At 37.4% G+C, this 14,188-nt stretch overlaps 1 protein-coding gene across 1 annotated transcript in view; it reads left to right on the forward strand.

Moving 5' to 3' along the window:
- Positions 1–4,687: 4,687 nt before the first annotated feature.
- ENPP3 (ectonucleotide pyrophosphatase/phosphodiesterase 3) overlaps positions 4,688–14,188 on the forward strand; it is a 77,952-nt gene continuing 68,451 nt past the window's right edge. The window contains exons 1-2 of the mRNA XM_066248306.1: positions 4,688–4,834; positions 8,500–8,575. Coding sequence (XP_066104403.1) covers positions 4,757–4,834; positions 8,500–8,575 — 154 coding nt within the window. The 5' untranslated portion in view covers positions 4,688–4,756. The remainder of the gene's footprint in view (positions 4,835–8,499; positions 8,576–14,188) is intronic.

Below are 14,188 nucleotides of genomic sequence, written 5' to 3' on the forward strand. Positions count from 1 at the left end.
GGTACCCTGGAAAACAGAGCTGGTATTGAATCAAGTGACATCTTAGAGAGTACCAAGAAGCATCATCTCAAAGTGCTGCTGGGGTATCAGATAAACATTCTGGAGTTCAGGTATAGCAAGTACTACAAAAAAAAAATATCAAGGTGAGATGTTAAAAATCAAGAAGACAGTCAGATGCCAGGAGAACAGATTCTGGAGGTCCAAGTAAGATGGAGAGGTCAGAAATGAAGCAAAGTCTTAAAGAGAAGGAAAAATGTGAGGTGTTCAAGGAGTATGTCAGTCTGTGTTCTCCAGAGAAAGAGAAGCAGGAGAGACAGAGATGGCGATAGAGAGAGATGAGAGTGCGAGAGGGAGAAGAATTGTCACACTTGATTGTGGTGGCTGGGCTGACAAGTCCCGAATCCATAAGGCAGGCTAATGCTGTGGTGTTGAGACAGAATTTCTTTTTCTTTGGTATATTGTTATTGTTCTTAAGGCACTCAACTGATTGGATAAGGCCTACCCACATTATTGAGGGTAATCACTTTTGCTTCTTGTAGATCTTACCACCATCTGTACTGAAACAGCAACATCCCAGATTAGTGTTTGATTAAATAACTGGTTACTAGAGCCTAGCCAAGTCCACACACAAAACTAATCATCACACAGGTAAAGGAAGGTAAAGCAGGAGCGCTGAGAACCAGAGGCAAGTCAGACTAGGTAGATTGTCATAAGTCCAAATAGGCAATTAGACCCCAGACACCCCCCAAAAATGAAGATGTGTGTCAGGTGACTAGAAAAATAGCTGAAAATCTTAGGAATCTTTTAAATTTGGGACAAATTGTTATGGAAGTTTGGCCTTCCTTTGAGACAGTCGATATGACACAACAACAATAATCACAGAATAACAGTCTAATGACCCTGAAGTGGGAGCTTGAAGACCTGATGACACCCCTCTCTTCTGAGGTATCACTAACCAAGGATATCGGGCAAGTGGTCAGGCACCCCTGAGGTCCTCTCACTGTACCTATGAAATGGCCAAGCTTGAGCATAATCCGGAGTGAATGTTTGCAGAAGAGAATTCAAAAGTGCATACCCCACTAAAAGCAGGGTTTATAATGACCTGACCACATATAAAATCACTTAGGGATAGTTAATAAATACTACTGTCTTAGCTTCAGAATTAAAAAACAAACACAAAAAGAAACAAACAAACAAACAAAAAACTACTTTGGGTGCTTCTAAATTAATCCAGTTTGGAGAACTACTTGCCGAAGGTATTCAATTATGTTTTTGTTCATTTGTGGTATTTAAAGACCTGGTAGTCCATGGTGGTCCAAGAAAAGAAGTTTGCAAAATCCTGAATTAGGTTACCTTTATGGAATCTTCTATTTTTAAAACTACTTCCTTCTACTACGGCAACTAATGCAGATGTTCCCACTGGTTCGGCTCAGGTGCAGTTGATGAAGTGGAGGTGTTCTGGAATGAGGAAGTGAAGGGGGAAGAATAGCACAAACCTTTAAAGTCATAAAAGGAAACATGTCTCTTATGCTGCAAATTTTTCCCTTAGGGAGAAATAACAGAAAAACTTCAATTACAGGAAAAAATAATTTGGACATGATTTTTAAGAAATAACCTTAATGTTTAGAGAGAGACAGACAGACAGGGACAGAAATGCAGGGAGAGAGATGAGAAGCATCAACTCATAGTTGTGGCACTTTTAGTTGTTCATTGACTGATTTCTCGTATGTGCCTTGACTGGGGGGCTCCAGCCAAGCCAGTGATCCCTTGCTCAAGTAAGTGATCTTGGGCTCAAGCCAGTGAGCCCACACTCAAGCCTGTAACCTTGGGGTTTTGAACCTGGATCTTCTGCGTCCCAGGCCAATGCTTTATCCACTGCACCACAGCCTGATCAAGGGGAAATAGCCTTAATGTTTATACATCATTAGCTATTAGAATAGATTCTTAATTTTTTTTAACTGCTTTTAGAGTTAGAATAGCTTAGAACAGTGTTTTCTGAAGGGTATGCTACAGCACCCAATATTTTTATCATCTTCACTTTATGAAACACTTCTCAAGTTTTATTTGACCAAGAAGTTTATCATAGGACTAATTTTCTGTGGAATCACACTTTGAGAATTACTGCCTTCAGGTCATTTAAACTATGAGAGCTTAACACTCACCATTTATTATAATTCTCTTTGGCTGCTCTGCTATTAATACAGGTTCATTTGTTCTTTCTTTCTTTCTTTTTTTTTTTTCCTTAAGTGAGAAACGAGGAGGTAGAGACAGACTTCCGCATGTGCTCCAACCAGGATCCACCCAGCAAGCCCCCTACCTGGTGATGCTCTGCCCATCTGAGGCGCTATTTTAGTGCCTGAGATGAGGCCATGGAGCCATCCTCAGCACCCAGAGGCCAACTTGCTCCAACTGAGGCAATGCTGTGGAAGGGAAGAGAGAGATAGAGAGTGAGAAAGTAGGGTAGGAGGAGTGTAGAAGGTCGTTTCTCCTGTATGCCCTGACCATGAATCAAACCCAGGACATCTGTATGCCTAGCTGAAGCTCTACAGGTGAGCCAACCAGTGAGGGCCAGGTTCTTTCATGATAAGCACAGGTATCTATACAAATTTAAAAAGCCTGTTTAACTAGTTAATAAAAATAGCCTTGTATATGGGAGTTAAAGGACTTGCATTCCAGTTCCACTTTGGCATTGAGTAAATATTTGATTTCGGATAAATAAGATCTGTCATTTAAATAAACAGAGCCTTATTATACTCATCTATAAAGTAAGGTAAAATGTTTGTACAGGATATTGTCAAGTTTGACATGAGATGATGTGTATAAAACATGTCAAATTGTAAACAGTGTAAAGTGCTAGACATCATTATCACATAATTAAGTACTTACGTATAGGTGTAGCAGAGTTGGAATTACTACTATGGTTAAAGTACATCGGAGATGAAAATTGAAACCAACATGAGATATCACTTCACGTCTGTCAGCATGGCTATCATCAATTAATCAACAAACAGCAAGTGCTGGTGAGAATGTGGAAAAAGGAACCCTCATGCCCTGTTGGTGAGAATGCAGACTGGTGCAACCATTATGGAAAACAGTATAAAATACCCCCCCCCCCAGTTAAAAATGGATAGCCTTTGACGCAGCAATTCCATTTTGGAGAATATATCTGAAGAATACCCAAACACTAATTTGAAAGAATATATGCACTCTTATCTTCCTTTCAGCATTGTTTACAATAGCCAAGATCTGGAAACAGCCCGAGTGCCCATCAGTAGATGAGTGGATAAAAAAGCGGTGGTACATTTACACAATGGAATACTACCCGGCTATAAAAAAAATAAGGAAGTCTTACCTTTTGTGACAGCTTGGATGGACCTCCAGATTATTATGCTAAGTGAAATAAGCCAGTATGAGAGAGATAAATTCTCTCTTATATGTGGAATCTAATGAACAAAATAAACTGACAAACAAAACAGAGATGAAGGTGTGGCTATGTGAAGAGACTGACAGCTGTCAGAGGGGAGGGTGGTTGAAGGGGGCTGGATGAAAAAAGGTAAAAGGATTAAGCAAAAAGAAACCCCATATATAAACATAGATAAACAGAGGGAAAGGAAGGTGGGGGTAAGTGGACTGGGCAAAGTGGGGGATGGGGCAGAAAGAGACTGCTTGCGGGGCTCAGTTGGTGCACAATGCTATGAGCAGATGATGCTCTGTTAAGTTGTACATTGAAACCTGTATGATTTTGTGTACAAATGTTACTCCAATAAATTTAATTTAAAAAGTACATTAAACTTAATTTTTTTCCCCCGAAGTTAGAAGCAGGGAGACCAACCGGGCATGCCCACCAGGGGGCAATGCTCTGCCCATCTGGGACACCACTCTGTTGTGGCCAAACTATTTTAGCGCCTGAGGGGGAGGCCATGGAGCCATCCCCAGCGCCCAGGCCAACTTTGCTCCAATGGAGCCGTGGCTGTGGGAGGGGAAGAGAGAGACAGAGAGGAAGGAGAGGGGGAAGGGTGGAGAAGCAGATGTGCCCTGACGAGGAATCAAACCCGGGACATCCACACGCCAGGGCCAACACTCTACCGCTGAGCAACCGGCTAGGGCCTAAATTTAATTATTTTAAAATTTATTATTATTATTTATTTTAAAGAGGGAGATGAGGGAGAAAGAGAGGAAGGGAAAGAGAGGGATCAACAGAGAAACCTCAGTTTGTTGCCTCACCCATTCATGCATTCACGGTTGATTCCTGTGTGTGCCCTGCCGGGGTTAGAACCCGCAACCTCAGTGTATCAGGAGGATGCTCTAAGAGTCTAAGCAACTGAACTACCTGGCCAGAAAAAAACAATAGTACATTTTTAATGTTAGTTTTCCACTATAACATAAAGTTTTATTTAAATATTGAAACTCCTTGGATTTTCTGTAAAGAGGCCTATTGATTTTTTCTTTCTTTCTTTCTTTCTTTCTTTCTTTCTTTCTTTCTTTCTTTCTTTCTTTCTTTCTTTCTTTCTTTCTTTCTTTCTTTTTTGAAGGCACCTTTATCTACAGTCTACTGGAAATAAACTTTCATATCTCAACATCATTGTTACTACAACTTTTTTTCTTCTCTCTTGACTGTCCAATCACTAACGGGCTGTGATCTTCCCAAACAGTTAAAAGTCAGTCACTTGTAACTCAAACAGTTTCTCTTTGCCAGACTAGAAAAAGGAAGGAGCAGGCTGTCTCTGCTAAAACAGGTTTCTGCAGCTAACAAACAATGGATTCTCTGCTGACTACAGAAATGGAAGAAACTGTTAAGAAGAGCACTGTTAAGAAATATAAAATAATTTGTATTGTAAGTACAGTTTCTTTTTTATTTTCATTTGACTTTATTGTAGTTTTGTGTCGAATACTGTGTACTTCCTATTTATATTTTTGTGTTGCTTAAAACTTTAAGTGTAAAGTTTTAAGTAACTGTGTTCAGTTTTATGAGCAGTCTCTGGCAGTTAGCATTTTTAATCATATTTTACAAGTAAAAAAGTTTTAACAACAAAAAATAAACTCTCTTATTTTTCTTTTTTATTGAATTTATTGGGGTGACCCTGCTTAACAAATTATACAGGTTCAGGTGAAACAAATGGGTATTTAATCAACCTAAGAAGTCGGGATCTGTGGCCAAACACTGTGGCATTTCTTGTAGTATGATAATAATTACTTCCCAAGTTGCATTTTTATTGCATGAATATTTTAAGAGCATAAAGTGAGAAATTAGAAATCACTGCATCTTACATTCTTTGTTGGACTACTGATTTTATCCTGTTTTACTTTCTTCCTAGAGTTAGTCTCTTTTGCCTGTTTTCTTTCTTTTTCTTTCCTGTAAAAAAGAAAAAAGAAAAAAAAAGAAAAGAAAAGGAGAAAGAAGCAAAAGGAAAAGTTTTTCTTGAGTTTATTACACTCCTCTTTTCTTTATACCATCAAACTTTCAGGAAAAGGGGAGCTCTGTCTATTGCCTTGGTTTTCTTACTGCTCCACCATTCCCCGTCCTCTGGGTTTTTTTACGGTACTGAAGTCACCCTTTTAAAGTCAGTCCTCCCGTGTCCTACTCTTGAGTCTTCATAACAATACACAGATATCGCTGAGTATTTTCTCATTTCGAATTATTCTTTCCTTTTGTTTCCATCGTGGCATTAAAATTCCCATTCTTATGACTTTTCTCCTCTGCATTCTTGGTTGACATCTTTCTATTCCATGCGTAAGTCTTTCACCAGATCTTATCTGAAGATCTCGGCACAGTCTCGTCTTCTTGTAAGAGTCATATTCTCAGCTGAGAATTCCAAGTCAGGTCCCCAGCTTTGATCTCTCCCTGAGTTTCTGTCATGTAAGTTCAAGTACCTGCTTTGTGGCTCCTCATCTAGTGTGCCGGGCGGGAACCAATGGCATAATTTCACCGCAACTATCCTGCGGCGTTTTTCTCCCAAATTCCCTAACTTTAGTTAATGTCACCACCATTGTTTCAAGAAATAAATAAAACAGTGTTGGAGGCATTGAGCCCAGTGATTATAATAAAATGAATCCTCAAGGTATTTTATTTATTTACCATCCTTGTGAAAACTTGGGAGCAACTCTTTTAGCTCTTATGCCGTTCATTATATTTATCATATTTTATAAACTCAGGAAACTATAAATTCCTAGGGAGCAAAATTTATGTGCTGTTTATACCTTTTTGTATCCTTCTAGTGGTTTACTAGTAAATATAATAGAAGCTCAATACTTTATAACCATAGTCTCATGTTTCCAAATTTTAACATGTTTCATTTAAAAAATGTTAAGGTATCTACTGTGTTTTCAGTCAAGCTAAAGCCAAATGTTGAATTTTTCATTTCTGGAGTCCACTCTCCACTTTGTAGATAGCATAAGAGGGTGTAAGATATATATGCACCTCATCATCAAGAAGCTTATTCAGAATTAACATATTTAAAGTAAATAATTACACAAGATTAAAAATGAACTTTCTTACTCTCAAGTTTACAGAACAATGCAGAGAGCGAGCCATAGATACACAGAACAAGTACAAAGTCAGCTGGCTCTTGTTTATTTCTCCAGTAGGTTTGAATTGCCAAAGACTAAAGATAAGATGTACACCGCAATATATCAATATATCAACTTATAAATCTATGAGGCAAGAGGTTTACCGTAGGACAGTTTCTTAGTGTTTTGTTTCTTTGTAGTATTCCTACTCTTGCTCACTGGTGGCTTTTGAGCATCATAACAAGGAACTAAGTGCTAATGATGTTATTTAATAACTGTTTCTGTTCACCTTTTCCTCTCCATCTTCTGCACTGAATTAACACCCGCTAGAAGGTTACTGACCCTAGGGTGAACTTGAAGACTTCATATGAGAATTGTTTTCATAATATTTTAATATTTTCCCCTAATTGTTCACTTCGCTTCTATTGTAGAAGTTAGATATATTGATTTTTAGCTCATTTTCAGAATGCAAACAAACAACAACAAAAAACAATCGTTTAGGCAGGTCTTCATTAGTTAAGCAAATGTTGATGTTGTGGGGTTTCTACTTTTTTTTTAAACTTTAGTGAGAGGAGGGGAGGCAGAGACAGACTCCTGCATGTGCCCTGATGGGGATCCACCTGGCATGCCCACTAGGGGGCGATGCTCTGCCTATCTGGAGTTCTTGCTCCTTTGCAACTGGAACCATTTTTTTTAGCACCTGAGGTGACCATGGAGCTATCCTTAGCATTCCGGGCCAACTTGCTCTAATTGAGCCATGGCTGCAAGAGGGAAGAAGAAGAGAGAGAAAGAGAAGTAAGGGGGAGGAGAAGAGGGGGAGCTTCTCCTGTGTGCCCTGGCCGAGAATTGAACCTGGGACTTCCACACGCCAGGCCAAGGCTTTACCACTGGGTTGTGTTTTTTTTTCTATCATCAAAGTGATTTGTAAAAAAAAAAAACTACAGCAAAGGTTGTTGTTATTGTGCAATACTGCACTTTCCTATGTGATCTGTGCATCTGTTGCATTCATATTCTTTATGGCAATATGCATTATTCAGGCTCTATCATCCAGCATGCTTATCATTGGACTTAATGGATGGGGAAAGAGGTGAGTGGGAAGAATTCTCTTTAATTATATCACAGCTTAACTCCAGTCATAGCATAAAGTCCACTACATTGAAGAGCTTCGTCAGCAGCAGTAATAATGAATGACACAAAATCTTTGATCACCCAGCTTCCAAGTTATCCTAAGTCATTTTGTTTAAGGTGTAGATCAAAGCAATTTATGTATCAGCTAATAATTTGGACACTATATATTTTTTACATATGTTAAACAGTTTCATTATCCTCTGATGGACAGAGTGGGGGGGGGACACCTGCATATAAGAATGAGGTAGTTAACAATTTAACAGTTTTGACAGGTTTTTAGATCAATGATCTTCAAACAAATGTCTAATTAAGAAAGAAAAATAAGCAAGGTAAATTGTTCCCATGGTTTCATGTGTTTAACTTAATTTGGAATTAGGCTAATTGGGATTAAAGTATTTGAATGTAAAGATCTGTAATAAATGGCATTTTAAAATTCTTACCAAGCTTTTTTCCTATTGTCAGGCATTAAAATTATGTAGTTCTATTATTGTTGAATCTGGTATCATATGAACCAGAATGCTGTGTGCCCTTAAAATTCACTGAGGGAGGCAGTTATCTGGATCTTTGTACACTGCTCACAAACACTGAGAGATCCCGGAACGTGCAGATACTCCAGGACTTTCAGCCTTTTGTACAGTTTATTTTCACCAATGAAATAAAAGCTGGTTTTGCATCTCACTTGCAAAATCAAACAACTTTCTTTGACTTGTTTGCTTTTCTGATGTTCTTATTTAATAATAAAAAATAATCACATCTTTCTTTTTCTATCACTTCATATTCATTTTGAAATATCTCTTAATTTTTGTGAGCAGTATATATATATATATTTAAATTGTAAAGGTCACTTTTCATTTTCTGTAATAGGTTCTTCTCGTTTTGTTGGTGACTGTGACACTTGGATTAGGCCTGAAGCTTGGACTCAGGCAACTAGACGAGCAAGGTATACCCCTCAGCGTTTTCTCAAAACATTTATTTCTTTTTTTTCTCCTCACCTTCACCTGTTAAAACCTGTACTCTCCTCTCCCCTGGGGCCTTTCTCCCCTACAGGTAGCAGTCTCCCCCAAGTGTTCTTTCTCCCAACTCCACTTATCTGGAGCCACATCTGTGATTAGCATTACTGTCATTTCTGAACCTTACTCTTTGCCCTCCTTCCTCTACTCCTTTGAAAGACATATCATTCCAGTATTTTATCCTTATTTTTCCTTTATAGAGGACTTTGAACACTGGATCAAAGACTCCTGACCCAACTCCAGCTCTAATCATTAATATCTGACAATAAACTTGGCATGAAGTCTTTATTGCTCCCTTCCTAGAACCTGCTACCTTTCCTGCAGCATCATGTCACATGTGTATTGCTCTATCCCTGAAATCTCATGGTTTTTTGTTTAGTCAGTGCCTCGTTCTTGAAATGTAGTTCAGAATAAAAGATTCACATTTTTTTCTTTCATAAGAGACAAAGAAAAAATAAGAGATACATTTCCCAAAAATATCAAAACACTTCACACCTCTTTTGCCATATGTCATTAGTCTGAACCGTAAATAATTAATTTACGAGTGATTATATATAAAAAGTACTTTTTATATTCTTGTTATGTATTGTTTTGGTGCTTTTACCAAGGGGAAGTATGAGGTCAAATGTTAAGTAATTTAATCCTCTTTTAATTTGGTTGATTAACTTCTAGTTTGACTCTAGTGGAGCAAGTTGTATCACTTCCTCATGAGGGAGATGGTTGGTGAGGTTAACTGACACTTTTCCAGTTGTGTTTTCACTTAAGAATTAACAAACGCTTCGTACCTTTAGGGTAACATGGAAACACAGTGTGACCAAAGAAGTGGACATTACCTGCAAAATCACTGTCTTTTTTGATCACTTGGCTATTGTGTTTCAACTCTAGTGGTATTATACTGACGTTAGTGCACACAGGTAGGCATCATCTCTTGGTTATTTTATTGTACAAATTACAAATTAATGGCAAGAGGCATATAGAAATCTCTGAACAAAATCTCCAGCTCTTTGACTTTCTTCCTTCCATACTTCATCTACAGTTATTCTGTATTCATTTCCTCTTATCTCAGTCTATCAGCCCTTATGTGCATCACTCCCTTCCCCTCCCACCCAGGACACTGGTCCTTAACTCCAGTCCTTCTTTGCCAGTGTCCTTAACATAATCATTCCTTCATTCATTTACCACATCTGTCCCCTAATCCTCAACCCTGAACCATTTTCACCATTCTCTGCTCCAACTAATCCACTTGTTCTGGGAAATATATTATGTCTAGTGTTAGTTTTTAAAGTATTTTTTTTCTAGTTTGAGTTTGTATGTGTTCTTACCAATTTACTGTTTTATGTGCACACACTATTTACTCATCCTCTTAACAATTGAGCACTGACTATGTGCTAGATACTAATATAATTAATGTAATTCTAGGTACTAGTCTAGTTAATGTTATTCAAATACAGTGGTAAAGAAACAAAAATCCTTCTGAGAGTTTACATACTAGCAGGGAAAACAGACAATAAAAATATAAGTCAGTAAAATATATATCTATAATATGATGAGAAAAGTGCTAATAAATAAATAAAACTATAAAGAAGAATTACAAAGTCAGGCTGGTGTAGAGCATGGGTGTGAAATAACTTTTGAGTAAAGAGCTGAAGGAAGTGAGAACCAGGATATTTTGTAAAAAAAACAACAACCCAACATTCCAGTCAAGAGAAAACAACAAGTGAAAAAGCCTGTTGTTTCACAGGGGCTTACCTGGCAAGTTCCAGTTCAAGAATAACAAGGAGGACATTGAGTTAGAACTAAGAGGACTAGAGGAAGGGTAGTCATAAAATGAAATTAACTGAAGAGGAGCTAGATCAAAGAGGAAGGGTGAATAGGTCAAGGTATGGTCTTCAGCTTTCTTTCTGAGTGCGAGGGGAAGTAACTGGAGGTTTTAAGCAGAGAAAATGGCATGCTATGGCTTTCTTTTCATCATGATTACATAAGTGGCTATATTATTAATAAATGGCAGAGTGGGCTGACCTGTGGTGGTGCCATAGATAAAGCACGACCTAGAATGCTGAGGTCGCTGGTTCGAAACCCTGAGTTTGCTCAGTCAAGGCAAATACAAGAAGCAATAATAAGGTGATGCTTCCCTTCCTTCTCTCTCTCTTCTTCAAAAATCAACAAATAAAGTCTTAAAAAAATAAATGGCAAAGTGAAACTATGAGAGACCATAGGAAATACTTGCAATAATACAGAAAAGCTTTATGTCTTGAACTAGGGCAGTGGTTCTCAAACTTTTTGAAGTTGGGGCACATTTAAAATCCTACAAATAATTGTAGGTGCACTGTATACAAATTTCTGAGAAGTATGTTATAATAATTAAGTCAAATATTAAAGAAAAAATATATAAAGTCCAAGTGTGTTTTTATGGTAATTAAATGAAATAAATATGACAAAATTAAATTTATTCTGACATTAAAAAACATTTTTATGTTACATTTTTTGAGTTATGCTTTTTAGAATTCATAAAAGAGAGGGGTTAAAAAATAAAGAAAAGACAAGAAAGTTACCTTTTTATATATATAGCTACATTTTTAGTAAGATTTAGTAAATTCAGCAGGTTCCGGTGCGAATGTGTTAAGTTTTTTTATTCTTGTGTCTATGAGAAACATGAGCCTAGCAATTTCTTGTCCTAGCAATTTCTTAAATGTTTGGGCATATATTTGAAAGGCAAACTCTCACTTACTCGTCAATACATTGAAGAATTCCTCTCTTTTTACTCTTAATTGTGTTGAGTGCAGAAAACGCCCACCATACATATCATCTTAACTTTACACCAAACAAAGGATGGAAGAAACTTGCCTTCAGTCTTTCTGGGGACTATGGGGGGTAATGTAAACAATCCAGCACCACAGTTTAACAGCCTTTTGCAACCTAATCAGGCAAGTGAGGTGGGGGGGCTGTGCAGACTGTCAGCTTACAGCCAATTCCCCAAACCTCTGTCCCCCCAAAATCTAAACTGCAAAAACCCTGTTGGTTTTTTGGTCCTCAACAGGCACATATTTCTCTGGAATACCATAGGGTGAACCAGTGCGCCCTGGCGCACACTTTGAGAACCACTGGAAAGGGGTAATAGTATTGTAACTGATGATACGTAGTTGGATTCTGGATATGTTTTTATGGGCTAGACAGATTTTATTGATTCACTGGATATGGAGTGGGAGAGGAGTTATGAATGACCTCAAGATTTTTGGCATGAATATCTGAAAATATGGCATTTTCATAATTAGATTGAGAAACAGTAGAAGCTGGTTTGGGGAGAATATTAGTTTTGGATATGTTCAATTTGTAATATCTAGTAGATGTCCAAGTAAAAAAGTCAAGAAGATAGTTGGATATATGAGGCTGACCTAAGAGGGGAAGTCTTGGATGGACATACAATATGGTGGTTATCAGCATCATGTGTGGGATTTAAAGCAATTTGACTGAGGTATGCTATACTTAAAGAATTAGGGAGATGAAGAGAAAAAAACAGAAGACTAGGAAGCAGTGACCAAGAATGCAGGAGGAAAGACACATGATTGTTGTATCTTGGAAGTCATATATGGAAAGTGTTTCAAAGGAGGAGAGTGAATGTAAAAAGGTAAAGGTCTTTTATGTAAATTGTACATAAACTTTAAAAAATTTATTTATTCACTTATTTTATTTACTGATTTGAGACAGAGAGAGAGGTAGAAAGAGACTAACATTGATTTGTTGTTCCACTTATTCATGCATTCATTGGTTGATTCCTGTATGTGCCTGGGCCAGGAATCGAATTCACAACTTTGGCATATCAGGTTAATGCTCTAACTACTGCCTTCTAACCTGGCCAGGGAAGTACATAAACTTCTTTTTTCTTATGTTTTCACTGAATATTTTTAAAGAGTCATCTAAATTAATATAGATGCATTTATTCAAATGTGTCTATCTACTTACTATGTAGTACTTTTTTACTTGTATCCAACATGGCATTTGACCTATGCCTTCTCCCAGTGTTGGGAATGCATGTTGACTTTAGTTCCTTAATACTATATAAATTCTGTAGGTTCTCTTATGGACCTGTGTGAGGTTTGCTTTGTCATATATTTAAGAATTGTATTCGTGAATCTTAGGGTTTACATTTTAATTTGAATAAGTAGTCTGAGATGATTGCTTTTTACTTTACCTTACTCTCTTTGACCAGGCATTCCCACCAACCCTTGGAATTATTTGGCTCTAATTTTTGGCAGTATAAAGTTGGATATAGAGTGAAATCTTTTAGTTCAATTTTTGTTTCTCTGTCCTGCTGCTCCAATATGTGTTGGTTGATCTCTTGGTTTGTTTGATGTATTACCATCAGTGTTTCCATAGTCTCCCCATTGTACTGGATATTACTATTATTTTATTTTATTATTTTTTGTGACAGAGACAGAGAGACAGAGAGAGGGACAGATAGGGACAGGCAGACAGGAAGGAGAGAGATGAAAAACATTAATTCTTCCTTGCAGCTTCTTAGTTGTTCATTGATTGTTTTCTCATATGTGCCTTGACTGGGGAGCTACAGCAGAGTGAGTGACCCCTTGGTCAAGCCAGCAACCTTTGTGTTCAAGCTAGCGACCTTTGTACTCAAGCCAGGGACCATAGGGTCATGTCTATGATCCCACATTCAAGCCAGTGACCTCACCCTCAAGCTGGTGAGCCCACACTTAAGCTGGATGAACCCATGCTCAAGCTGGTGACCTCAAGGTTTCGAACCTGGGTCCTCTGTATCCCAGTATGATGCTCTATCCACTGTGCCACTGTCTGGTCAGGCTTTTATATTTTTTGGATCTCTCTCTCTCTTTCTCTCTTTTTTACTACCTCATTTTGCTAAAGAACATCACTCAGTAGCTTCTTATAATAAGATGTATGCCACATATAACTTGAATTCTTGACCATCTAAAGACATTTTTATCATCCTAACCTAACACTTGATAGTTTGGATAGATATTGAATTCTAAGATGAAAATAACTCCTCTTTAAACATTTGAAGACATTATTTCCCTATCTTCTAGTTTCCAGTATTGCTTTTAAGAAATTTAATACCATCTGACTTGTGATCCTTTATAAATTGCCTAAGAACCTTCTCCAGAAGCTTTTAAGATCTCTTTATCCTTATTGATTCATTAGTGTGAGTTTTGCCCTGAGAAATTTGGTGGGCAATTTTGAGGTAATAATTATGCTTTTCAATTCTGGGAAATTTTATAATATGATTTTCTTAGTAACATCATCTCCATTTTCTTTGTTTTTACTTCTTTTGGCATTACCTTCTTGTTTTAAGGTCAATTAAGTAGTAGCTTTAATTACATTCACAAAGCCCCTTTGCCATGTAAGACAATATATTCACAATCTCAGGAATTAGGGGGAAGTGATCTTTTTAGGAACCATAATTCTTCCTGCCATGCTTTTCTGATGAATTTTTTTTATCACTGCCTTCACATTTTTATTTTGAAGAGCATCCTGAATGTTATTTCTCCTTTTTAAATTGTAGCTTCCTTTTT

Source organism: Saccopteryx bilineata, chromosome 12 (genome assembly GCF_036850765.1).
Source record: "Saccopteryx bilineata isolate mSacBil1 chromosome 12, mSacBil1_pri_phased_curated, whole genome shotgun sequence".
In the NCBI taxonomy this organism is placed as follows: domain Eukaryota; kingdom Metazoa; phylum Chordata; class Mammalia; order Chiroptera; family Emballonuridae; genus Saccopteryx; species Saccopteryx bilineata.